Source organism: Syngnathus leptorhynchus, chromosome 13 (genome assembly GCF_054491065.1).
Source record: "Syngnathus leptorhynchus isolate UIUO chromosome 13, UIUO_Slep, whole genome shotgun sequence".
In the NCBI taxonomy this organism is placed as follows: domain Eukaryota; kingdom Metazoa; phylum Chordata; class Actinopteri; order Syngnathiformes; family Syngnathidae; genus Syngnathus; species Syngnathus leptorhynchus.
In genome coordinates, this window is record NC_141207.1 from 4,325,454 (window position 1) to 4,351,713 (window position 26,260).

The 26,260-nt window shown below is 41.2% G+C and overlaps 4 protein-coding genes across 6 annotated transcripts; 1 reads left to right on the forward strand and 3 right to left on the reverse strand.

Moving 5' to 3' along the window:
• Positions 1–1,127: 1,127 nt before the first annotated feature.
• On the reverse strand, positions 1,128–12,744 carry LOC147046995 (guanine nucleotide-binding protein subunit beta-4). Of its 2 annotated transcripts, XM_085928160.1 has the most exons (11): positions 12,418–12,744; positions 10,628–10,696; positions 7,501–7,698; positions 7,223–7,261; positions 6,855–6,961; positions 5,598–5,661; positions 5,304–5,466; positions 4,929–4,995; positions 4,005–4,206; positions 3,620–3,836; positions 1,128–3,327 (listed from the first exon to the last, which is right to left on the reverse strand). In XM_085928160.1, the coding sequence occupies exons 3-11, from the start codon at positions 7,555–7,557 to the stop codon at positions 3,221–3,223; spliced, it is 1,023 nt and encodes a 340-aa protein (XP_085784286.1). In that variant the 5' UTR covers positions 7,558–7,698; positions 10,628–10,696; positions 12,418–12,744; the 3' UTR covers positions 1,128–3,220. The 2 variants fall into 2 exon arrangements, with proteins under 2 accessions (XP_085784286.1, XP_085784287.1); XM_085928161.1 differs by lacking the exon at positions 10,628–10,696.
• On the forward strand, positions 10,667–24,500 carry actl6a (actin-like 6A). 2 transcript variants are annotated; one of them, XM_085928159.1, is made up of 14 exons: positions 10,667–10,808; positions 20,683–20,759; positions 21,095–21,269; positions 21,821–21,921; positions 22,005–22,102; positions 22,344–22,438; positions 22,612–22,718; positions 22,872–22,961; positions 23,043–23,104; positions 23,253–23,367; positions 23,468–23,548; positions 23,673–23,768; positions 23,862–23,948; positions 24,016–24,500. In XM_085928159.1, exons 3-14 carry the CDS (start codon positions 21,152–21,154, stop codon positions 24,094–24,096), a joined length of 1,131 nt encoding a protein of 376 aa, XP_085784285.1. In that variant the 5' UTR covers positions 10,667–10,808; positions 20,683–20,759; positions 21,095–21,151; the 3' UTR covers positions 24,097–24,500. The 2 variants fall into 2 exon arrangements, with proteins under 2 accessions (XP_085784285.1, XP_085784284.1); XM_085928158.1 differs by lacking the exon at positions 10,667–10,808 and adding an exon at positions 19,740–19,907.
• On the reverse strand, positions 17,207–19,769 carry aldh7a1 (aldehyde dehydrogenase 7 family, member A1). The gene is made up of 2 exons (XM_085928157.1): positions 19,627–19,769; positions 17,207–19,175 (listed from the first exon to the last, which is right to left on the reverse strand). The coding sequence occupies exon 2, from the start codon at positions 19,168–19,170 to the stop codon at positions 17,548–17,550; it is 1,623 nt and encodes a 540-aa protein (XP_085784283.1). The 5' UTR covers positions 19,171–19,175; positions 19,627–19,769; the 3' UTR covers positions 17,207–17,547.
• mrpl47 (mitochondrial ribosomal protein L47) lies at positions 24,452–26,141 on the reverse strand. The gene is made up of 7 exons (XM_085928163.1): positions 25,980–26,141; positions 25,582–25,730; positions 25,452–25,512; positions 25,272–25,368; positions 25,043–25,173; positions 24,858–24,953; positions 24,452–24,778 (listed from the first exon to the last, which is right to left on the reverse strand). Exons 1-7 carry the CDS (start codon positions 26,111–26,113, stop codon positions 24,667–24,669), a joined length of 780 nt encoding a protein of 259 aa, XP_085784289.1. The 5' UTR covers positions 26,114–26,141; the 3' UTR covers positions 24,452–24,666.
• Between the last annotated feature and the right edge of the window lie 119 nt (positions 26,142–26,260).

Sequence of the window (26,260 nt, forward strand, 5' to 3'; positions counted from 1 at the left end):
TGTTTTGTGCTAAGCTAGGCTAATTGGCTACAAGTTAACGGCCATACCATGTCCTTCCAAAAAATACAATTCTTTCAAACCAGTGATTCCCAAATTGTCTCGCAAGATATCAAAACATATTTAAATGTATCTTTGTTCAACTATTTGAGCCAGCAACATACTATAAAGCAGAATAATTAAACTTCCACTAAATGGCAGAAGGTGAAATGAAGCTGCATGTCCATTTTTTTATGACAATGTTGTTTGGTAAAGTGTCCAAATATTTTTTTTCCAGATGTAAAATATGTACCTATGTTTAATAAAGATTGGGAAACACTGCTTTAATCTATTAGCTAGTTAGCATTCGGCATCAAATGACAATTCAGGGTCCGTGAAAATGAGTCAATCAAATTTAGCAACGCACACAGACACACACATACTTACATATATCTGACACAGTTCAGATATTCCCAAGATAACTTAGGTTGTTAATATTCTGTTCAAATCAATGCAGCCATCCTCAAAGTGTGGCAGACAACAATCACCGCCTCAGTACAACTCAGTTGTATTTAACTTTTAATGATTCTTGTTAGGAGCACAACCTCTGTTAACAATGGTCGTGATGGTGGTATAAGCAAAGCAAAGTACATATATATATATATATATATATATATATATATATATATATATATTAATTTTTTTGTTAATGTGGTAGTGTAAAAAAAAAACTTTTGCTAACCGCTGCATTAATTTTAAGAAAAAGGTGGCTATAGAATCCTTATACGTCTATGGACTGAACCTTGTCCCAAAGCTTGGAGCAGAATATTGTACCAAAAAGTTGAAGAACTCGAATGATTCTGCACAGGTTCGCGTTTGTCGACATTAAGTGCGCCTTAGTGTTCACAAGTATAACCGTGCGGTTCAAGTGGAAAAAGTACAAGTGTCTCGATTGAAGACTTTGTTTTGTGGTGATGATGCAAGTTGATGTAAGGCAGAGTGTCTAATGTTTGGACACAGGCACCTGAGATGGCATATGATAGGTCGAGCAAGTCAACATTAAGTTTGGGTTTATTATTCCTCTTGTTTTTCCTCCCACATGACAGAAGTGCTTCTCAACTAGTGGCTTAAAAATGAAATTCAAATGTGCATTAGGTATGAACAATTTTAATTACAGGCAAGATAAAATGACATGGGATTTGAACTATTTTTAAAACAGGGACACAAAGTCAACAGTGAGTTCATTTAAAGTATGAAATTTTGATGTTTTCTAAATGTAGCCTCATTTTACTTTGGTCCTTTAAGACTTTGAAATGCACCTTAAACCTGCTGTTATTTACATAAAGGTGCCATCAGGTTGGTTACAGGAAATTACTCAATTATTTAGAATTATTTACTTATTGTAGTCTAATCTAAGCAGCAGCCTGTAGTGATAGGAACAACAGAATGCTTTTCCAGAAGATGGCTAACCTGACTAACACGTGACCTGTTGTCATTTAACCAGGAGCAGATTTCACTCGGAGAATTTGAGGTTGTGGACTTGACGGCCATGTAAAATCAGAGGGAAACCAGTTGAGAAGCCCTGCTGTAGAGGAGCCACGAGGAAGCCAAAAAAAAAAAAAAAAAGGGAGGAACATTTGTGTTAATCAGGGGTGAGGAACCTCTTTCCTATCATAATCCTCTGAGGGTCATAGCAAATCTGATCAAATGATGATGCCATAATGTTTATTATAAGCATTTAAGGGTTTCATTTTTTTTTTTTTTTAGTTGTCCCTCTGAGGTTGTTCCCTTAGCCAGGTTGCCCAGCCCTGTTGGAAGTGGAGTCACATGTGCTCAGTTGTTGAATTGCAGTTTGAGTGCATTCCTAGGGTTTCTCTTCAACATGTTGTCCACTAGCAGTAGTAACAGTTCACAAAGTTGTATTTTTTTTTTGGTGAAGAAACTAAACATAAAGCACAGAAAGTGTTCAAAGTTTTTTTGTGAGTTTTTTTTGGAGTGGCCCGTGACTTCAGGTCCATGCAGTTCACACCAGGACAGTTCCTTCATTTGCTTTCTTTGAAAAAGTAAAAAAGAGTCAGTGTAGTCCTTTGGTGGTGGTGGTGGTGGTCCACATCACAGGGAAAGCTTTGTCCGTACACACAATCTAACTAGGATGATGACTTTCCTCAGCTGTGGATGTGTGTGGACTTGAGTGACAAAAGCACCATTTCCTGGAGCAGGCTTTCTCAAACTGAGCCCCTTCGGCTCCATTTTAATTGAGTTGAAATTGTCAGGAAGAATGCTGAAAGTTGTGTTTCTTGTTTTTTTTTTTTTAATTCGGTTTCGATCCAGTAAAAAAAAAAAAAAATTGTGTTTATTTTTGTGCAGTACTCTTTCAGGGGTGGGAGCAAAGCTGTCACGTTGTTTTCCCTTGCTCTATAAAATTGAGTTGAGACTATCGTGAATTGAGATTTCCATCCGACTGTTCGTGTGTCAACTCTTATATAGCTGACAATTAAATATGATCGGAGTACTCTTTACAATTATTCACGTGCACCAAAAGATACAAAACGTCTTAAGTTCCGTCCACCCCTACTATATTATTTGAAATGTTTGGGAAAGCCTGTTCCTGAATCTGGACACCTAATTTAGGATCCACCTGAGCTCTCCATGGACAAAATTGCAAACTCCTTCTAAACATGCGTGACGAGCAGAGGTCCTCTTCCTCGAAACATTTGCAGAGGGACACGTGTGATGCCCGCTGCAACTGATTATCGTGTTTTCTAGGGAGTGCGTCTTTCTGCCTGGTGTCGTAATGGGAAGTAAGTAAAAAGCAAACACGAAGCCTAAAGTGGTTAAGAAAAAAAATAAAATTGGGAAATTAAAAGTAGAAAAAAAAAAATATGCATATATGATGCATATATGTCCACACTCGCGCGCACACACACATAATGCTATACATATATACTGTCTTTTTATATATAAATTTACACGCATACTTATAGAATTAGATGTTTGTTTTAGTCATTCATCCCTTGACTATTTTTGATTGGACTGCTTGGAAATTTTCAAGATTGCTGTGTAGGGGGAACAAAAAGAATTTAGAGGGCTGACACCATGTATACTCCCTTCAGCTCCAGCCCTCCTGAATGAGTCATGTTACGTTGCGTGTGTGTGTGTGTGTGTGTGTGTGTGTGTGTGTGTGGGGGTGGGTAGGTGGGGGTCAGGCGCTGATGAAGAACAGCCCAGAGGAGGTTGGCTTGGTTTAGTTCCAGATCCGGAGGAAACTGTCCCAGGAGCCGGTGCCCACAGCCATGCCGTCCTCCGTCACACCCAAGCAGCTCACCCTGTTGTCGTGGCCCGCCAGCACGCCTGCGTGACAGGAAGTGGGGAGTCAAACACAAACAGGAGCCACCTTACTCGCAACTTGCTTATTATGAAGACACGCATGGTCGCTCGCTGCCATCTTGGGATACCATCGTGACATTACACAGAGCGTGACACTCGTTTCGCCCATGATGATTAGGCGGCGCATTTTATAGTATCGAAACTTGGTATGCTAAATATAAACATACAGCGTGATTAATCGTCCTTATTCTGCATGTCACATCCATAGAAATGTGTTCGTTCTGGTGGTCCGACCATTGATAAGGGCCTCACGTACCCGCCCGTTCGCCTTTCAGTGTGTCCCAGACGTTGCAGTTGAAGTCGTCGTAGCCGGCTAGCAGTAGGCGGCCGCTTTTGGAGAACGCCACGGATGTGATGCCGCAGATGATGTTGTCATGGCTGTACATCATCAACTCCTGGTCGGCACGCAGGTCAAACAACCTGCAGGTGGCGTCGTCTGAGCCTGTGCCAAAGGCATTGCCATTGGGGAAAAACTGCAGTAAAAAAAAAAAGAAAAAAGAATCTGGTCATTCTGGTAAAGCCACACTATAACACACCCAGCTTGATAAATAATTTAGAAATCTTAAACCTAAATCCGAAGTAACTGCGGCGCGAACTATTGAGTTGTGAATTTCCGACACTAACGCGTGTGCGTGACTCACAGTGACAGCGTTGATGTCAGACACATGGCCAGTGAAAGACTGCCTACACATGGCGTCACGAATGTCCCACAGCTTGGAGGTGGCGTCACAGGCTCCAGACACAAAGGTCTTGTAGTCCGGGCTGAGCGACAAGCTCATCACATCACCCGTGTGGCCAGTGAAGGTTGTGGCCTGCTGGCCCGTCTCTATGTCCCACAATGCGCTGGAAGGGAGAGAGGACTGCTCATGATGGTATCAAATAAAATGGGTGAATCTTTATAGAGGCTCCAACTTTTATTTTCAATTGTGAAATTCAAGTTCACATTTAGTACCGCTCACAATGAATTCATGTGATAGTTCATCACACTGGATGGGCTGAACAATTGGTGAAATTAAACATACGACATACAGATCGTACATAATAAGTTCTCCGTTTTGCTCGGAGCTTCATTCCTATGGCGATGACCTACAACCAGAACACAAATCGTAAAACGCCCGAGTCTATCGTTGACCTAAATAACAGTCGTGAAGTCGTAGCTGCACTCCAGATTTGCATTGAAACACTTTTTCACATTCACATCCGTACATTTAGTATAAACAGTAAATTATGCACTATATTTACACCAACTCTAATTCAATTCTCAATTGTGTGTTTTCCCTTTTATTTCACTTTTGTCGCTGGAAGCTAATATATGTAGTCTATATTTCGGTTAATCCCTTGATACCTTCATTTCTCTCATGAAAATCTGTCTCGCTATAAATAATGCAAAGCAACAGATATGGCAACTTCATCTCCACAAGATGTTGGGGAATTACCAAGTACTTTGTAACATGCAATACGGAGCGGCAGTCTTTTACCGCATACCATATTTGGGCTGTTTTGCGCGCCCTTCCATTAAAAAGTAGATTTGCGAGTTGAACTTTAGAAAGAAGATGCACACTCACCAGGTGGTATCTCCAGAGCTGGTCAGTATCTGGTTGTCATCCAAGAAACGACAACAGGACAAATACCCTGAAAGAAGACAGATTCATGCATCACTTACAGGAACTAGTTTACGTAACCCATGATTCCATTGCTATTACTACACTTAGATAAACAATGCGTGTGTGTGTTCATGTGTAATTGTGTGCAAAATAAATCCAAGGACCCAGTGTGTTAACATTTCTGCAGTCTGATTTGCTCATCAGACAACATATCAGTAATTCAGGAAGTGTTTCTAACTGACCTCAAATCAGGATACTGTTATTTCTTTTTACCCTAGATCAGGTCCGATCGACTGATTTCTAACATTACGACACAAGGCAATTGTTAAACCCCACCTGTATGACCCGGTAGCTCCCGGGTGACACGCACGCTGCCCTCGCGGGTCTTCAGGCTGTATATGGAGCAGATGTTGTCCAGGCCACCACAGGCCACATAGTTCCCAGAGGGAGCATAGGCGCACGTCATCACCCAGGAAGAACGCAGTGGGATGGCATGCATCTGCAGATACCAATCGCAATTTTAATATCAACACCCCGCCGAGAAGTTATTGAAGGCGCAAACTATTCGAGGTAGTTTAAGGGTGTTCCACATTCGAAGAACGCTTTACTGCCACGGGAGAGTTGTCTGACCTTATTTGTGGTGTAACTGTCCCAGATGATTAGCTTTCCATCTTGCGAGGCACTGACGAGAAGCCTGAAAAAGAATCGAGAAAAAAAAAAAGATGAAGCAAGGCGTGGCTGCATCGTAGGAACATTGTACTACGGTACATGCTTGTGGTGCTTTCAAAGCCATGACAGGCAGCCACCGTGCGTGCTCTGTGTAGATCAAATTGAAAATATACTCATAGAAGGCATCAAATCTTTGCTCAAGTCTGGCTCTGCTTCATGTACGGTAATATTTCGAAACATGTATTGTCAAGTGAGAGGTGTGTGTGTGTGGGGGGGGGCTTGATGTGTGAGGGGAAAAAAACAAAGAAACTGCAAATAGGAGAAATCTCAAAGGAGAAAGAAAATGAGAATGGCCAGGAGAGAATGAGAGGAGACAGAGCGATGCCTAAGTAGTCCAAATGCGGAAACACCCCGACCGCATGTTTCCTGCTCTCTAGGGACAGGAAGCAGGGAGGCACCAAGCGCAAATGTCAGTAGCTGTGTACAAAATAAACTCCCCTGCTGTATCACACAGAGGGTGTGCACATGCTGGTTAAATTGTTAAAAATAGTATGGACATTTTCTTTCACAAAAAGGGTTAAGGTTGTGGAATTCCCCCCTCAGAATGCACATCACATAAATAGAAAGCCACTGGAGGGACTGCATGCATATGTAAAAAAATAAAAATAAAAAAATAACCATCTTTGTTGCAACACTTAAAAACGCAGTTTGGACCTTTTTTTTCTTTTTTTAATGCAGCCATAATGACCATTTCTGAATCATTCAAGTATTCCAATAGTACTCAAACTGCATCTTTAAGGTGATATTAAACAAGCAGTGTTTGATGCCGCTGTCTTTACACTGCAAATATCATCCATGTCATCGTAATGGGGAGGGTAAGTTCGTGCCAATACACAATAAGTAGAAGTGCAGGTGCCAGTGTCATTCACTCCTAATGGTATTAGTCATATTAGTTATTAGTAGTTATTGGTGGTAGCGGCTGTTTCGAGCCCCACACCTGGGACTGCCGTCACTGGCCCGGTGCATTGCATTAAAAGACAGATGGACAGAGAGAAAGATTTAAAACACATCAAAAAACTGATACACATCAAAACTGTTATCACTTGATTACACACCCAATATATCCACGTAATATACTAAAGTTCAAACGGACTGTGTATAAACACAAGCGGCTTATGAAAGTTAATATTTGCTCTGTCTGAGGAAGAGCTATATTACCTGGAGTCACTCCCCCAGTGCATTGCATAGATCTTGGCCAGGTGCCCCCTGAGAGTGCGCCGCGTCCGCATCTGTATCCGGCCCACTGAGTCCAGACCAGCTGTGATCTGCCAAAACACAGGAAAGGAGTGTCAGTGGTTACATGCCAACACACACCATTGCGTGTGTTTCTCTTCACTAAAAGACGAAAAAAAAAACGTGTACCATGAGTCATATATTGTCAGACACACAGCAGAATTGCCCAAGTCGTTTTTCAATCGCCGACAAATACCAACATTTAAAGTATCACAATTATTCCTGATATTAGTACGTTGGCTAAACATGCAGCATGAGTGATTTTTTCTTTTTCTTTCTAGATTGCCCCTTACCTGTGACAAAGTCGAGTCACTGCACGCTTTTCTGGCATCCTGCAGTGAACAAACAAAAATGACATTTTAAAACAGCAACACGTGCACGGCACATTACAAAAAAACAACAAAAAAAAGGGGGGGGGGGGGGGGGGAGACAAACATGTGGCATGCGTCACTGTCTCACCCAAAAGTGTTTTTGCGTCACAGCTCACAGTGAGCGGACAGTCGCTCACGTGTGATGATCGCACACGTACATTCAGGCACACGCGCGTCAACTCGACACAATGTTGTCGTACCCGGATCTGATTGCGTAGCTGATCTGCCTCCTGCCGCAACTGTTCCAGCTCACTCATCGTGCCTCAGATGTGTTCAGGTCACAGCCCACACCAAATGCTGACTGAGCGAGGAATATGCACGTGACTGAATGCACGCGCTCTGGCGTACGCACTCGCGCGCACACACGCACACACCCTCACACTCTCGCTTGTTGACACCTGCAAGAAAAAAAGAGTGAAACGTAATTAAATTCAGCACACAGATGGGAAGTTACAAAAACTTCCATCAAACAAATGCACTGTATCCTGTTTTGGAAGCAGCAAAGGGTGGAGCTGGGCTGAGGCCGTGAGGGGGTCTGGCTCTTCAAACACCCCCAGCGTGGTTCAAAAAGGCCATCTGTGCCACACTGACCTTTAACACACACTGAGCGTTTTTTTGTTGTCGCATTGTATTGGCATATCCAAGATTGCCGGCAACATAGTAAGCCCTTTGACATCATTTGTAAAAGTCGGCAATTTCTCAGTCCATTTTCATCAAACTGAACATCGCAAATCTGGCAAATTTTCTCTGTCTCACAGTTGTAGCAGAGGCGGTGCGACGCCTGTGTGGAAGGATGGGAAAAATGAATTGGTTGTCTCCATTTATGAGGTCTTATACTGTTTGTGCCGTGGCTAGTTACATCATGAAGCAGAATTATGCAAAGACTAGCTAAATGATTTCCAAGAAACTTGACGAGCCATTCGATTAAGAGTGTACAACTGGATTTGGTCCAAATACAGATCGGTTTGACTAGGAGAGGATGGAGCTGGGTCTTCTTTTAGTTTCACTATTTCTGGTGTCAGACTACTCATCTTGATGTGCTTTTACCTTGGGGAACCCGAATATGGGTCACGCAGCACTTAGTGCCCCCACCCACTACAAGACAACTCCGATTAAATTTTCAGTTCATCTTTCTATAATTTAATAATTACATTCCTTCCCTTGGCCTTCATTGCAGGAACTCAAGCAAATGTCAAGAGAGGGTGGAGTTTGTTGCTTTGGATTACAACTGATTGTTAGTTCTGAGAGGAGCCAAGACTATGCATTTGAAGATCCATAACTTGCTCTTTGAGAGTATGAGCGGCTTTTCTCAGCTCAAGAGGTATTAGACTGGAATGACGCATCAGTTGTGGCCAAGCAATGAAATTGTTTCAGCTGTCCAGGAAAGACGTCACACGGTACACTGGCTGACGCAACTCCCCTGAAGAGAGGCTCTTGGCGCTAACCTGTGACGTGCAATCCCTCAATGAACGTACTGAGATGTCATACAAAGGAACATTTTAGGCACAAACACCTTGCAGTGACATGAAACGACCAGACAAGGAATTCAGTCGACCGTAGTGAAAATCGAATTTTGACCAGCATAGTACAAGTCCACAGAGGTGTGGCTATGAAACTTTTTTTTTTTTTTTTAGCAAGTAGCTGCCAGTCACAGGGAATAGTGCTACTAAAAGGCCTTCTCTGCCCCATGATGGTGTGGCCACTGGCCAGCGTCAGACCATCCAGCTAAGCACTCACTAAGACTAATATTTAAATAAACACAATGGCTGTAATGTGCACACAGTTCTTTGGCAGCTTTGTTGAAATGCAGTTGTACAAATAATATAATTCATTCATGACTCACAAGAAACAGATCGAGAATATGGATACTACAGTAAGAAATCATGTAAATAAAGACTAGAATGTCGTCACACTTTAAACCAGCTATCACTTAAAACACTTTTCTTGGCAACTCATGACATGAACGTCTCAGTGGTTTGTTCGAGAACAAAAGTGAACCACAGAATCATGAAAAACCTGAAGACTCGCCAGGCAGGTCATGAAATAAAATTCTGCCAAAATTTGAAGCGTGGATGTGGTATAAAAGAAAAACATCCCTAGCTTTGAACATTAAGGAACGCAATTTAAGCCATCATCCCCCCCCCCCAAAAAATGCAAAATGTATGGCACAGATGTGATCATACCAAGACACATCGCATTCACCTCAACTGACAGCAAGGAAGAAAAGCATTGTTCAGGGAAGCAAGCGAAAGTTACACTGGTTGAAACCTACCGCATACCCACGGTATTTATGCAGAACCGAAACACGGCAAAGAGGCAGTTGAACTCAGGGTTTCAAAGGCACTGTGGTAATTACGGCCACCTAGTGGCACCACCTCTTATTTGCTTTTCTGAAAATAGTAGGTATCTGTCTGAGGTGCGGTAGATGGCAATTAATTGTTGCGCTCCGACTGCTAGAGCAGAAGGGCTTACTGTTTTAAACAGGTAGTCAAGTTAAAATAAACTCTTTACAATATGTCCCCAAAGAAGTCTAACACAACTGCTTTACAGCGTTTGTTATATTATCCATAACAAGATCGGATGGTCCAAAAACATATTCTGGAATTTTACTAGCGATTCTTTTCCTCGGAACCAACATCGGGTTCTTTGTGTCTGGCCCAACTCCTCAATAGCATTTCACAAATCGCAAAGGATGAATCAGTAAAAACTGGTGATGTAAAAATAAATCAGATTTACACAGATATATTCAAATAACTTGTTCGTGACTAGTCTAGAGAATGAAAGAAATGCTTGGTGTACTCCCAGAGAGTAAATTTTCCGGTAAGGCGGGTTCCCATTCCTCACAAGCCATTATATAATACTTTTCGGGCACGTAAAGTCAACACACTTTCTATATTGATTCAAATCACTGTACATTTAATTGAAATACAAAGTATATCTATCTATTTATCCATTTGTTTTAATTTCATTTCATATTCTTTATTTAATTTGGGGTACTACTAGACCATGCATGGTGATTAATAGTTTTAAAAACAAATGAAATATGATAGTGTCACATGAAGTAAAGATTAACAGTGACTTGATTTATTACTTTTGTAAAATATTTGATCATGAAGAGGAGGTTTTGTTTGCAGTAATATTTTTCTTTTCCCCAATGGCAGCATAACTGTCTTAAATGAAGCAGGCACATACTCTGCGTGTTGATCAATTTACGCTGTCATTATTGTCATCCAACAACATGATTGCCATTTGGATTATCAATGCACATGCATGCAGAGCATTGATTGGCAGGGATGCAAAGACAAAGGACATGCGTGGGACACATACCTATTTTATGATTGGAACAGCGTGCAAATCCACAGCAGCCGGCATACGCACAGTGTGGAAATTCTGGATCTGAAATGTGATGAAATGAACTGAAAATGGTGGCTAGTTACCTGGCTGCGGCATTTCAGGGAGAGAAATTTAATCAACTGTGAATTCTGCTGTTGATACCCAGGACATACAGGTAAAGATGAAATTTGTTTTTGCTGGCACGACTTCACAGTACGCACAGTGTCTACATTGACCGTAGAAGTCTTTCGCACAAATACAGTGAAAATGTGAATATTTACTTCAAAAGACTATTTAAAAGTTGTGCGCCTTAAAGCTCTTCTGGTGATGAAAATTGTCATCTGTGTCGGGGTTGGAAAAGGGCGGAGAAGACTTCACCAGGTCTTATTTCATCATTGTTAAGTAAGAAAAAACAAACAACAGTCAGCAGACGGCAACTAAGTATAATGGCGTGCCGAAGCTCATGAACTGGTTCGACCCTTGGGAATTTGATCGATGCAAGCGGCTAGTAATTGATCAAAGCATTTGTCATGTTTAATCTACTGCAGGGTGTGTCACAAAAGAGATAAAAGATGAGAGATAATCTAATTTTCTAAGTAGAAGTGATGTAATGTATGTATATGTGCTGGCAGGCAAACACACACTATTTACTACTACAAAATAGCCGGCATATAGTCTGTAAAGTTTGTTAAATGCATAAATATTACACTACAGATAGATTTTTGTGCTAAAAGAATTAAATGATGTATAAACATTTGATGATGAAAAACAGAGTCTAATCTTTCATTTAGTAGTACGTGTTTAGATTGCGTAATAAGGCTAATTTCTGTGAGTCTTGAAAAGTGTTTACATAGTTATAAAACAATTTTCTCTGGAAAATATATCTGGAAAGGTCAATCAGAAAGCTCCAAATTGACTGCCACTCACTAGGGTATCTTCTTTTTTTCCCCTATGGCAGGCACTGAAAGAGTTCATGTGTGGCTAGAACGGATAAATGGCGTTTCTATTCATTTTAATGGGGAAGGATGATTTGACAAGTGTTTTGCACCTGAGCGAGGTCACGGAACAAATTCAACATGTAACTCAAAGCACCCCTGCACATGCTTTTTTTTTTTTTTTTTTTTTTCTGCCGGTTGTCTACGACCCACTTGTTGAAAATAGCAAAACAATTCATAACTGCGCCCACGGAGCACAGTTATTTAATTTCTCCATTGAGCAACTAGTCAAAAATGTGAAAACTGCTGATCAATGGAACCACGAACAGCATTCGATTAAAGGTTCTTTCTATACTAATGCATCAATCAAAATTAGTCATTAGATGTTAATAATCAGTGCAATACATTGGGGGTTTTTTCCGTTTTTTTTTTTTTTTTTTGCAATGACAAAACGAAAAAGAAAAATCTCCGCCACGCTAGCAGTGGCCGTTTTTATGGATGAAGGCGGCCTCGGCAGTATATTAAACAGATATGGATAAGAAAAGGGACGCGAGGTGTTGAGGTAGATAAGAAAAAAAAAAGAAAATCTGGTATATGTCACTAGCACAAAATGATCAGTACGTGTCTACTGTTGAGTTTTAGTTCCACAAGAGTGTCATTTGACAGGCAAGAATTGGGCCGCCTAGAAGGTAGTAGACGATCGTCAATTTGCCAAGAAACATACGTACACAGTATACGAGTAGTTTAAAGCCGCTTTGTTTTGCTTTATGACAAAATGAAAGTATCGCGTCCAAAAAAAGCAGGAAACAAGCACGGCGTTCCGAGACAATCGAGACATCACGTCCTTACCTGGAAAAACGCCTTTTTCTTCCCTCCTATCGTCTTGCCTGTTCTTTAATGTCCGCGTCACGCGATGATCATATTTCCAGCTGTGATGGGAGGCAAAACGTGAAAGAATGTCGTGTTGAACAAATTTCAGAGGTTTCAAGACTCCCGAGCTGGTGTGTTGCCGCTGTGGCCAGATTTGTCAAATTTTTCTCCAAGCAAGCTAATCACCACACCCATGAAAGTGGGAACATGGCAACAGTCTATGCCGAAGGGGTATCTTTGGGTTGAATGTATATCGGGATATTCCTGAATACAAATTACAGATAATTCATCTAAATTACTCCCAATTATTTGAGTAATTACTCCTTCAACGTGGTGTGATTTCTTAAAAATCAATTCTTATAGCGCAGGAAAAAAAGCTTGAAAAATACAAGCATACCCTGTTCGCAATTGGTACAGTCTGTCAGTTCCACTAGTGAAAAGGGAAGCGGCCAGGAAACGGGAAACAAATATTAAATCTACCAAACTGGTTTTAACACGGAGTCACGTTTAAGCACGGATTTATTTAAATACCGTTCATTTGCTAAAATCATTGAATCAATCAGAGCTGAAAAAAAGTGCGATACCTTTTCTTTTAATGATCTAAATTGTCCCAAAAGAATATAAGCAACAAACAGGCCTACTGAGCAACAGTGATAAGCAAAAAGTGTGAAATGGCTAAAACAAGTTATCTGCCGTAATACATCTGTCACCCCGAACAAATTCTGGTTCAGAAGCTATATGGTCAAATACTTGGTTTGGCCTATGCTCGGAGACAGCCGTGCCAAGTTTCACAATGGCACATCACGGCTGGACTGTATCTTGGACATTGAAAAGGATCCCTTTCTATTAGGATGAATTTTTAATGGGGCCAATGAAAGGGAGCGGTGCAGTAGGCTTTTCCATATCTCTGCGCGAGCTATAATCAATCGGAGGAAGATGAAAGTTGCCCAGCGTTTGGTTTCCTTTCGAAGTGGCATGGGGTCAGATTAAGTCTAATTAAATTCACACCCAGCAGTAGTTTAGGTGTGTCAAACTGATTTGTCTCCAAACACATAATGATTCTGTGTTGTGTTTGGTTGCTATGATTTTTTTTTATTCCACAGACATTATTAATGATTAATTATAGTTACTTAACAAAATGCAATAAAAATGTGTGATCCCGAATATTGGTCATCACTAATTCTGAACCTATGGGCATGCACGATGATGAAACCAAGCAAAGCAGAATCCTTTTAAGACTATAGTCCCATCATTTCTTTCCAATCAAGTTTGAAGTTGCACAACACAAGAATGATGTATATGATGCAATCACAGTTTGCCAGTAATACAATTATAGTGGTGCAATGTCCTTGCATATTTTTCACCCAAAGATAATCCAAGAAAAAAATAATAATACAGCACAGGTTAACTCTTCTGCTTTTATTTATATATCACTGGTGAAATGTATCTGGATTTATCAACCAGATGAGATTCAGAGTCAGTCCTAAGGCACATTTTTGCCCAATCAGGTCCCCCGGTCCATTGCTTGGCAACCAAAAGGGGAGGGGGCAGATTGTAACTATAAAAATAGAACATCAATAGCTCTATGCTGAGAAGAAAAAAAAGGAAAGACACACATGTCGGTTAGGATATAAATAGAATCTGGGAGCCTGGACAGGTTATGTTGTACAGTAGCTCATTTGTATTGTCACCTGCAGCACATATGACAGAATTTTGCATCAATGCAAAATGAAGCAGAGTAACGGTGTAGGATTTGAATATGTGGCAGTTTTAGGATTCTGGATGAAATAATGTGATTTGACTTTACAACCCCTCCTATTTATTAAGCAAAAACTGAGAAAGGCTTTTGGTGAATGTGTATAATGTACACAAGTATGCTTCCTCTTATTGTATTGACGGTGATTTGTATGAAGGCAAATTATTTTGCCATCTCACACAATGAATTTGAATGTGTCCCACCAATCAATGATGCGGACCTTCAGTGTGCATGTAAACGTTCTGTTATGTATTCAAAAATACTCTGTGACTGAAAAATAAAAAATACTATAAAAAAATAATACATGAGCTATTCAACTGCAAAGATTGGACAGAATTTTGTATGAGTACTAAAATCATTTTGGGAAAATTTTATTTTAGATGTTGTTCCACGTGCGTGCCAGACCCAAATGACCGGCATTTAATAATTTCACAGTATCAAAAGCAATTAAAAGGTGTAGCAACAGCAGGACCTTAAAAGGCTTTATCAGGGCTGTCTTATCCACCAGACATCGCCCGGGGAGGCTGGCCGTTGTCACGGCAACCCTCACAAATGGCTACTGACGTCAAGAAGGTAGGAGAAATATCAGGGAGAGCCAGAGCTTCTATGCATAATGGATTATTGGGGGGGGGGGGGGGAGAACTTGTCTTGAAGAGTGTGGAGTGACTTAAAATACGCACGTGCTTGACTCACTGCTTCTTTCTGAGGTAAATTAAGGTTGACAGTTTAAAGCATTAACTTGTTGGCTGGCAAACATGAAATGAACCATCTTCATTCAAACACTGCGGAGCACGTTATAATTCCTAGAATAACGAATTCTTCAAACCGTAAGTACATAATTGTAAACACTGCAAATGATGTGCAACATGAATTTGCGGAACGGTAACTCCAATTAAGATGCTTTAGAAATAGTTTTCATTTTTTAAATTGAACTATTATTATTGTAAACTTGGAAATCCAGGCTTGAATATGATTGTTTTGCTATACAATTCTCAAGAATAGATTACACCAAAAGTTTGAATTTTTTTGACTACACATTATACTTCCCTGGCTCCAGCACCACTTAACATAGTAGACTTGGACAAGATATGCTTGCTTATGCATAAGAATGTTATATGTTGCATAAAATAAAGAAATATATCAAATTAAAATAGTTTTGCATCTAAGTGATTGCATACACAAACATGCTTGAGTATGGATGAGAACTCAGCCTTCATTGTCATTTGCATTCATTGCCATTTACTTCCTTGTTATTGTCAGAACTCAAGCTACCGATTGTCCGAACACGGTCAGGCAAAAATAAAAAAATCCACCATTTATTCTACCGAGCGAGTTCACAATGCCCATTCATTCAGGTTCAGATTGGACAGTTTACTGTATGTTGTCTCCCTTTGACAGCTTCTTGTCTAATCTCAGTTCTATTGTTGGCACATGAGAGACTGTCCGAGTAAAGGTTTAGTGAAGTGCCCTCATCATTTCTGTGATAATGTCTCTCGTGATGTGTTGGAATTACAAGATTGGTGAGCTGGATGCCAATTGTGGTGTCAGGGTCGCCCTTTGCAACAGAAGAATGAAAATGTAGAAAAATTGAACTCAAAAGGTGAGACTATCCAACAATAAATCTATTTAGATCATCCAAATAATAGTACACACTTGGCATGGGATAAATGCAAAGTGAAAGAATCACATATGGAGGGACTCTCCTGTCTTTGCTAAATCATTCATGTCAAATCGAAAATGTGAATGTTTTGTGGGGAATTTCCAACACTTCAGCTAACAGAGTTGCAACAAACGACATTAAACATGAATCAACATGCTCTTATGTTTCCACTGAAGTGAATCACAATTTGGAAGGAAGTATTGAGCAATGCAGATGTAATCATGTCACCCTTTTCCTAATAGCTCTTGCTATGGCTACACTACAATGTGGCTATATTATCACGACTTTGATCTCACTGTTTGACTTGACCTTTGAATCTAGCACAAGTTCAAAACATGACAAGTATAATCAGTGAGGACAGATATTTATCCATCTTGGTAGATTTGGACCATATATGTACTTTTCTGACTTGCAATAATGACATCTATCCTGTACAAGAAGGTATAAATAGAAAAAAAAAAAGAAAACAGCACAGAATTAACAAGAAATAAAACAATAATTATGAGGCTTCCTACCTACTGCAAGAAGAACCGCACAGGAAGAGGGTGTTTTCTGTGTAGCTCCTTAATGGGGTGGACTCGAAAGCGTGCTGTGGTTTTGGTTCTTCCTTTTGCCGACCTGTGGAGGCTTCAGGGAGGAGCAGTAAATGGAGAGCCAGTGAGAGAGGCAGAGCTGGAGTATGAGGCTGCTGAGTGAGAGTGAGCATATGGGAGGTACCACAGATGGGAGATGGAGTAATATTTTTGTTAAAGGCACAGTGTTTTGCTTTTGAAATTTGTCCTGCTTCTGCATCAATTTCCTTATCCTCAATTTAATTTGATAGTTCAAATGTCATTACTATTACTGCCTTAAATTGTTTGACTTTTGAGGAAATCTTGAACGAGGCACTTCTGGACATTGAACATTTTATACCAATGCAAGCTTTTTTTTTTTTTCTGTTAGAACTTGCGAGGCGATTTCACAGTACAGCAATGATGCAGCGGATTAAAAAAAATCTTACACATTTTTCAAATCTGAAATAAAATGTGTTGACTTAATGCAGTGATGAGAAATTGCGACTGTATAAATATATTTTTAACATACTTTTTATCCTGTTAGTAATCTTCTGTCATTTTAATTGATTATTCCATATGATAGCAAATCATGATTATCATGATTATCACCATGTACGCTTACTACTCCAATTTCTTTTTTGCATATTGTGTAAGTGTACAATGAAATGTTTAAATATGTTGATGTCAACTGGCTATTGTTTACCCATGGTTACTAAACTAAACAAATAAGACCTGCATAGAAATGTTTGAAAATGATGCCAACATTTCAGGAGTGACGAGTCAATAACTACGATGATGCCCATGTACTGTACACTTTTATTTTCTATGCGATAGAAACTAATAACATTACCCATTCCATTGTTTCTGACAGAATAGGTTGATTTTTTTTGTATTTTAAGAGAATTTGATACAGTCAATTTGATTTCCAAGTGCTTATACAAAACAGCTAAATCAACTTGATTAATTCAACACCTTCGTCAGGGTTGGAAAATGTTCAACTTTGAACCCCTGATACATATCTAACCTCGTCTGTGCAATCTATAAACATATTTTTCCCAAAAGTGTTTATAAAGTTGACCTTTTCTAATTCACAGAAGCGATATCATCATGATGTCGTGATATTCATTGCTGAACGGGTGTCACTCAAACTTGATTCCTTGAGCAAGAGGAAGATCCTTGCTGTAGTTGATGGTGCAGGTTGATCGCCTCATGTACTGCTTCCAAGAGTCGCTTCCGGACTCTCTGCCTCCTCCTGTGTGTTTCTCTCCACCGAAGGCGCCACCGATTTCAGCCCCGCTCGTTGGAATGTTGACATTCACGATGCCGCAGTCGGACCCTTTCGGGCCGAGCCAGCGGAAAATCCGCCCGAGATCTTTGGTAAAGATACTGCTGGACAGGCCCTGCTTCACCTCGTTGTTCCACGCAAATGCCTCCTCCTCGGTTTTAAACTTGAGCACGTAGAGAATGGGGACAAACGTTTCGGTGTGGACGATCGAAGCGTCGTGAGCCAGCCCGGTGACGATGGTGGGCTCCACGTAGTTTCCAGGACGGTCCATCACTTTCCCTCCGCAGACGATCGTACCGCCTTGCTGCTTGGCCTTCTCGATCGCCGACAGATACTGCTCCACCGCTTGTTTGGTGTGCAGAGGCCCATAGAGGGTGGCGGGATCCCACGGATCTCCAATGCGAACTTGCTTGTAGGCTTTGGTGACCCTCTCAATCACTGTGTCATGGACGCTCTCGTGCAGCATTAACCTTCTCGTGGTAGTGCAGCGTTGGCCGGCGGTTCCAACAGAAGCGAATACCGCAGAGGGGACCACCAGATTAAGATCGGCGTCCTCAAACACAATGATGGCGTTGTTCCCGCCGAGCTCCAGCAGCTTGCGGCCGAACCGTTCTTGGACCATCATGCCCACCATCTTACCAACGTGCGTGCTACCAGTGAAAGACAACAGATCCACACGCTCGTCTTTGGCCATGGCTGTGCCGATATCAGCCCCTCCACAGGTCATGGAGCAGATGGCTCCTGGGAGGTTGTTCTGCTCCAGCACCTCAGCTACGATCTTTGTTACAGCCACGCTTGTAAGAGGTGTGGATGGCGCTCCTTTCCACAGGCAAACATTGCCACACGTAAGAGCAAGGGCGTTGTTCCAGCCGTAGACGGCCACAGGAAAGTTGAAGGCAGTGATGATACCGACGAGACCGACTGGGTTCCACTGTTCGATCAGGGCGTGGCCTGGTCTTTCTGAAGGCAGGACGGGCCCACCAATCATTCTTGACAAACCAACAGCGTAATCACACACATCAACATATTCCTGAACTTCTCCCACCCCTTCAACATAGATCTTTCCCATTTCCAGAGATACCAAGCTCCCGAGAACCTTGATTTTCTTTCTTAGCCCATCTCCAATCTGCCTGACGATCTCCCCTCTTTTTGGAGCAGGAATATCAGCCCACAACTTCCAAGCTTCTCTGGACTTCTGGACAGTCTCTTCATACTCCCCCATTGTAGCTTGGGTTACTCTGGCAATTGGCTCGTTGTTGGCGGGGCAGTAGGAGGTGATAACCTCACCACTGCCTCCCCAGCTGCCATTGTAAACACCGGGGTTGTCCTCAGAGAGACCCAGCTCCTTCAGCCAAGCGTATTTGGGTTGGCTAATAAGAAGACCTGACATGGCTGCTGATTGGTGAACAAATGGCAATTTATTCTTCAAGAGGAGCCTGCTGTATCGGGCAATGGTCAAGTTGAGGCAGTGCTGCATGAGTGCTGCAAACAGTAACAACAATAAGAATGTATGATTAAACAGGTCGTTTGCAAACAACCATAACTTCTTCACAAATTGGAAACTTAAATAAAATTGTGATAGTTTTTCCTCAAGGATTTTCCTTGGAGGTAGCTCAAAGATCATGAAATCGATCATTATCTAAGTTTGGATGAGTATAATTTGTGCAATTTTGCCGCCACTTTAACAGCTTCCACAACTTTTAAACTCCAAAAAGTGCGTACTCGTCATGTGACCTCTTTCTGATTCTATTTTCTACAAGTGTCATGGTCGCCAGGTCCGTGCCACGCTATCGAATCGACCGTGGCTCAAGGTCTTGACTTTAATGTTCAGTGACAAACATAGACGTGTAACTAAGAAGTAGCGACTCATTTTATTTTCCCCTCCGATTTCGTACATTTGTTTTAAACAAGCACCTTGCAGCTTTTCACTTACTTTGCTGTATGGTACGCAGGGCCACGTCCGCTGTCGAGCATGGAGCTGTGTCGTCCCGTGAATTATACGTCACCACCTCTGCGGTTGAGCTGCTCTCTCATTGGACGGCACCTATGACGCACAAGTGGCGCCCGCTTCGTTACGGATCAATGCTAACTGTTGTGGCTCTTTTGTTGTGATTAGCCGTGTAGCGGATGTGATTCTGCAATAATAGAGCACATTATTACATAAACGCTCTGCTGTGAAAAATTACAAGATGAGCGGTGGAGTGTACGGGGGTGGTGAGTGGTATTAAACGTCCTAAAAAGGGATTGCGTTCCCGTATTGTCCCTCTGTAGGTTTGTGCATAGCTGGCTAACTGCGCTAGCCAGGCTACGTGTTAGCCGTGTGGTTGGTTATTTATTCCATCGTATCATATGCATGAATTTTGAGAATTTGCGTTTACACTTAGTTATTTATGTCACTACGTATATTTTTGGAGCAGTTCCACACCGTTAAGATCATCTTGAATTGTACCGTTTTAGCGCAATGAAATGAATGAAAGTGGGCAGGACGAAACGTAGAAACATATCTAAAACAGTAGTTGCTAATGTAATGATAATCTTAAATAACATAAATGTTTTGGAGGTATTTACCATAATTCGTTATCTTTTTAATCACTAGATTAAACCTAAAAAAAAGCTGTTGCAATCAACATGATCACAAATCATATTCATTATAATAATCCAATGTATATAATAATGTATGTTTGTATTTTGTAGGACGAATTATATTTGGTAATTTGAGAAGATGGTTTAATGTAAGATTTTAACTGTCTTTTTATTGTTGTAAACTTGACTCCAATTGTTGTAGAAATGAACATGCAGATTTTCAATGTCACAATGGCTTTGACACAGCTTAATAGTAACCGAGTACACTCCCTATGGAAAGCTACCATTGCTAGACTTTCAGTGGTGTGTGTGTGTGGTGTGCATATAGGTATATATTTTAGCTCACTAGGTTAAAGAAAAATATTGATTCTGAAAGGAAACTACAGTATTGCTGTCTTTTCCACAGATGAGGTGGGAGCTTTGGTGTTCGACATTGGCTCATACACGGTCAGAGCTGGCTATGCAGGAGAAGATTGTCCAAAGGTAATGACCTCTCAAATAACTTGATTCAATGTGCCCCCCCCCCCCCCTTTTGATTCTTCATCATTTCTCTTGTTGATGTCGTCAAGAAGTGAAGACTTCATTTCTTGAGACAGGCGGATTAGATTGAGTTCATATAGTTGTGGACGACTTGCTTGTTTCTGATTTGTAGGAATGTTCAACCTCCAATCTGTTACGAACATGTCAGTGCTAATATAAAAGAGTTACATGAGGGAAAAAGCTGATTATAGTCTGGTAATGAGAAATGAGACAGTATTGCATACAGTAAACTAAAATCTTGAAACCTAAAGGAGTTTATGATTTTTTTTCTCCCCAAGGCCGACTTCCCCACAGTGATCGGTGTGACACTTGATCGCGAGGATGGCACCACTCCCATGGAGACGGATGGCGACAAAGGCAAGCAGAGTGGCACCACTTATTACATCGATACCAACCAGCTGAGGGTCCCGAGGGAGAGCATGGAGGTCATGTCTCCTCTCAAGAATGGCATGAGTGAGTATTTGTGTGTCACCTTTTTCCCTTGCCAAAAGCACAATGATAAAATTTGTAGCGGCTTTGTCACCTGTTCCTTAAATCAGATGCGTGATATGACAGAAATCCAGCTAAGCTGCAGCAGTCAAGAATTATAGAGCCCACAAATAAAAAGTATGCCGACCCAACTGATGATGCTCATCAGGATGAGGATGAAAGTATTTCAAGGCCATTGTGACACCAATCTTAATTGCAGAAAAGCGGCAGTGCGGGACCGCAGCCTCCCTTAGAGGGCTGGCCTGGAACATTGGTGCACGGAGCTCAAATTATGATCTAAAAAAAACCTCACCGCTGCTCTATTTTTCACGACAGAACTGACCTAGTGGCGGTGATGAAACAATTCTGTTTTTTGTTCCTAGTTGTCCTTGAATTTGGTTATTATTATTTTGTTATAGCAAGCTTTGAGAAGAGTCAAAGGAAAAAATGTGGCAAGCTTTTGTGGGACACATAAAAGGACGAGGAGTCCCTGACACTTGTTCTTTGTTTTGTTTTATTTTGTGCCACCAACATAGTTGAAGACTGGGACAGTTTCCAAGCCATTTTGGATCACACCTACAGGATGCACTTCAAGTCAGAACCAAGCCTGCATCCCGTACTTATGTCTGAAGCATCAGTAAGTTAGTTTCTCTGTAAAGATCAATGGCATTATTTTTGTCTCTTGTCAAATGATGCTATTTTTTTCTTTTCTTTCTACAGTGGAACACACGAGCAAAACGAGAGAAACTGACCGAATTGATGTTTGAACACTACAACATTCCCGCCTTCTTTCTTTGCAAATCAGCCGTGCTGTCTGCGTATCCTTTTCACTCTCGCCTACTTCCTTTTAGATAATACTGCTTTATATAATGTACTCAGCATTGTGTGAAGGTTGCATGTTCTGCTAGTTCTTGTATGAGAATTCTCTGGGTGCTCCGGCTTCCTCCATACTCCAAAAACATGCACGCTAGGTTCATTGAAGACTCTAAAGTTCTGTGAGCCCTTTGATTGGTTGACAACCAGACCCTTGTGTTGCTACAATTCCTTTACTCTGAGAAGCTTTGCCAACGGCCGGTCGACGGGCTTGGTCCTGGACAGCGGAGCCACACACACCACAGCCATACCGGTGCATGATGGCTACGTCCTCCAGCAAGGTAACTCAAAAATCATACCTTTTATTTTATTTCCACGGATTCATTTAAATTGATTTAAGTTTGACCTGTAAACATGGAAAATGTGAGCACAAATCACAACACCAATTGTATCTTTTTCTTTTAAGTTCCCCTGTGCTGCGTAGTGTTAATGCAAGTTTCGTTTTCTGTGACAGGCATTGTCAAGTCACCCCTGGCTGGAGACTTCATGAGCATGCAGTGTCGAGAACTCTTCCAAGAGTTAAATGTTGAAATAATTCCACCTTACATGATTTCATCTAAGGTGAACCTCCCATTTGTCATTTTATGCTCTCGACCTACGTAATTGCAGTGGCTGCCCATGCTGTAGTTCACTTTTCTAAACTCTTACGTACTCTCAAGTACTCAAATGTACATGCACAATCTTAAATCGAAATTTACATCACTATCATGACAGGATGCAGTGCGAGAGGGGTCGCCAGCCAGCTGGAAGAAAAAGGAGAAACTACCTCAAGTCACCCGCTCATGGCACAACTATATGTGCAATGTCAGTACTAGCCTCAAACCAAGACACAATTCTACGCTACACTATGTACTTATACAGCATGTATCCTTTTTGTGATTACAGTGTGTCATCCAAGATTTCCAGGCATCCGTGCTGCAGGTGTCTGATTCGCCATACGACGAACAGTAAGAAAGTCTAATCTTTCACCATCATGTTTAGTTTTCCACGTAGACAATAATATTTTATATTTCAGGGAATTAAATATGTCGTTACTAATAATGATTTGGTCATAATGTAGAGCGATAATCATGGGTTACCATCTTCTTCCTTCAGGGTTGCTGCCCAGATGCCGACAGTGCACTATGAGCTTCCCAATGGCTACAACTGTGACTTTGGAGCAGAGAGGTTGAAAATACCCGAGGGCCTTTTCGACCCCTCTAACGCCAAGGTAGGCTTGACCTCTTTTTGCAGTAAATGGAGCATGTCCATCAGTGAACGCCACACTGCTTCAAAGGGTGGACTAACAATGTCTCATGATCCACTATCAGGGCTTGTCGGGAAACACGATGTTAGGAGTCGGCCACGTGGTGACAACCAGCGTGGGAATGTGCGACATTGACATTCGGCCGGTGAATATCTAACACAGTTGCCGAGGCAGTGACTGCGATCGTTCTTATTGCCGCTCTGAAAGCTCAAGATGACATTTGTAGTTTGAAATCGCTCCTTGAGGCTGCTCTTTGTTTTCCGTGCCAGGGTCTGTATGGCAGCGTAGTGGTTACGGGAGGAAACACGCTCATTCAGGGCTTCACTGACAGACTCAACAGAGAACTGTCGCAGAAAACGCCACCGGTATGTGCTCAACTGCCTCTTCTATTGTCTTTTGGAGAAAGAGTTGAAGTTCAAAAGAATAAATGGATATGTTTTTTTTTTTTTTTTTTACAGAGCATGCGACTGAAGCTTATAGCAAACAACACAACAGTCGAGCGCAGGTTCAGCGCTTGGATCGGAGGCTCCATCCTTGCATCACTTGTAAGCACGCGCAAAGTGCTGCTGACATTTCTGAGTAGCCACGCCAAACAATTTCTTTGTCTTCCAGGGAACCTTCCAGCAAATGTGGATCTCCAAACAAGAGTATGAGGAGGGAGGAAAGCAGTGCGTGGACAGAAAGTGCCCTTGATTGATGAAAAACCAACAATTAAATCTCATTTTGTATTTTTTTTTTAAAGCAGTTTGTCCACATACCATGTTTGTGAATGTGTTGTAGCATAATACACATTCACAATTAAGTCTATCACTTTGTTGAAGTGAGATTAAATTTCTTTGCCATAATGTTCAGTGTGCTGCCTTATCTTCAGGTGGGAAGTGGTTCACGAAACCCTGACGACAACTAAATTAACATTTTTTTTTTTTAAATAATTGCAATTTTTATGAGGTACCCATGAAAGTTCCGTCTGAATAACTCGGGAGTGTTTTGTTAGAAAGTATGTGGTGCATAAAGTGTACAAAGAGAAATAACCCATCATTGACAAAGGTTTCGTTTCCCAAGTTGGAGTTTCAACTCATTAAAATTATTTAATTGTTTACTGTTGTTCAGTGGCTCCAACTTATTGTTATCTTAGAAACACAAAAAGAAGTCACAAATGCACAATGATAGTTTATAGTACATGATCATAGTTGTGATGATTTGACAAGAGTTTCCGTATCTAAAAGGAAGTGGTTGACAGCGACAAGAATGAAATGAAGATTTTCACGAAGCCGGAACTTTCATCTGGGGAAACTTTTCTTGAAGTTGGGCCAGCTTTTTCTTCTCCATATTATCTTTCCTGTACTTCGCCCTTATATACTTTTCAATGCGTAATCTACAAAATAAACAACGGGGACATTTAATGTACAACACGCAGTTTTCCGTCAAGACGCTGCCTGTGTATTGTATCCTACCTGATATGCGGTTCAACAAACTTGGGCGTGTAAAACCTCTTCCTCTTGTATCTTCTATTCATATACCAAGGAATGGCATACTCTTTGAATCGATACCTAGGTCAAGGGGGAAAAAGGTTAAGCTGAGTGAAGGAACATCAACACTTTATTGGAAAGTTTGAATATGATAATGTACAAGTGCTCACCAATAGGTATATCCAAACACGTTCCTCCTCCAGGCCCCTGGTCTACCCTTCTCTTGGCCCGTTTGGAGCAAACGCAGTGAAGTCTCTCTCTCGGTCACCACAGTCTCTAACCTGATCATTGAGCGCTGAATCTGGGTAAAACAAGAAATGATCAAAAAGATCATGCCTGTGGCAATGGCCAAGCTGCCTTTACGGATTTTTGAAGAGGTCATTCTAGCATGGTAACAACCTTCCGTAGTCTTTCCGGACTTGGCATAGGAACCCTTTGCCTTTTTGCTTCCTGTTCAAGTGTGAGCAGCATGTTCTTTTCTTTCAACAGCACATACCTAAGATAAACAGATAAACGCTTTAAAACCCTGTCGCCCTAAAAAAAAGACATTTTCATCAAATTTAATCTATGCAATGTTACCAAAGTTTGTGCAAGTCCTCATTGCTCTTGGTTCTCAGTTGCTTGGCAGTCCATGGTGCACCTGTGATATGATGAGCCCCAGTAGTGAGGAATAAAAATGGTTTATCATCTAAAAGTGCTTTTGTTTTACCTGATTTCACCTTGCTTTCTCCCCAGTTCTCAGGAAGGTCAAAGAACTCATCCAGTCCCCTTCTGTGAATACTTGTGTGCAAGGCATGAGACTGAACCAAAGAGGTGCTGTGTCTGTACCAGCACTGGGCAACAAGGGGTAACTTTTGCCTGATGGAAGCAAATCATGTTTAGTCTACCTTCTCATGCAGCCCATAAATAAAACACATCCACAGCACTGACATTGCGAAATCGCAATAATGATCAGATAATGAAAACATGAGCAGACTGTTTGATATTTAAGTTCAATCGCACTCATTTCAACCTGCCATGTGTCTTGAGGTCAGAAGAAAAATCTTGGGTTAGCCCTAAGCTAATGATGAACCAGCACAAATTCGTATACATAAAACAGATTCTTACCTGCAAAGATAAGGGTTGGGATTCATCAAATTAACAGAACATTGTTGAATATTTATCTGGGACGACAATCGACAAACATTCTGCAGCTGTTTGCAAAGACTCAAAATACGACCTGAGGAAGAGGACGTCGCCATCTTTGCTACACATACGTCATCATCCTCACTTTACCCAGCATGCATTTCTTATGAATTTATTTCAATACATATATCTATTGGCACATGAGGGTAAATATTGTTGAAAACGGTCATTCTACTATTATGAACAACCTTGAAATACTTAAA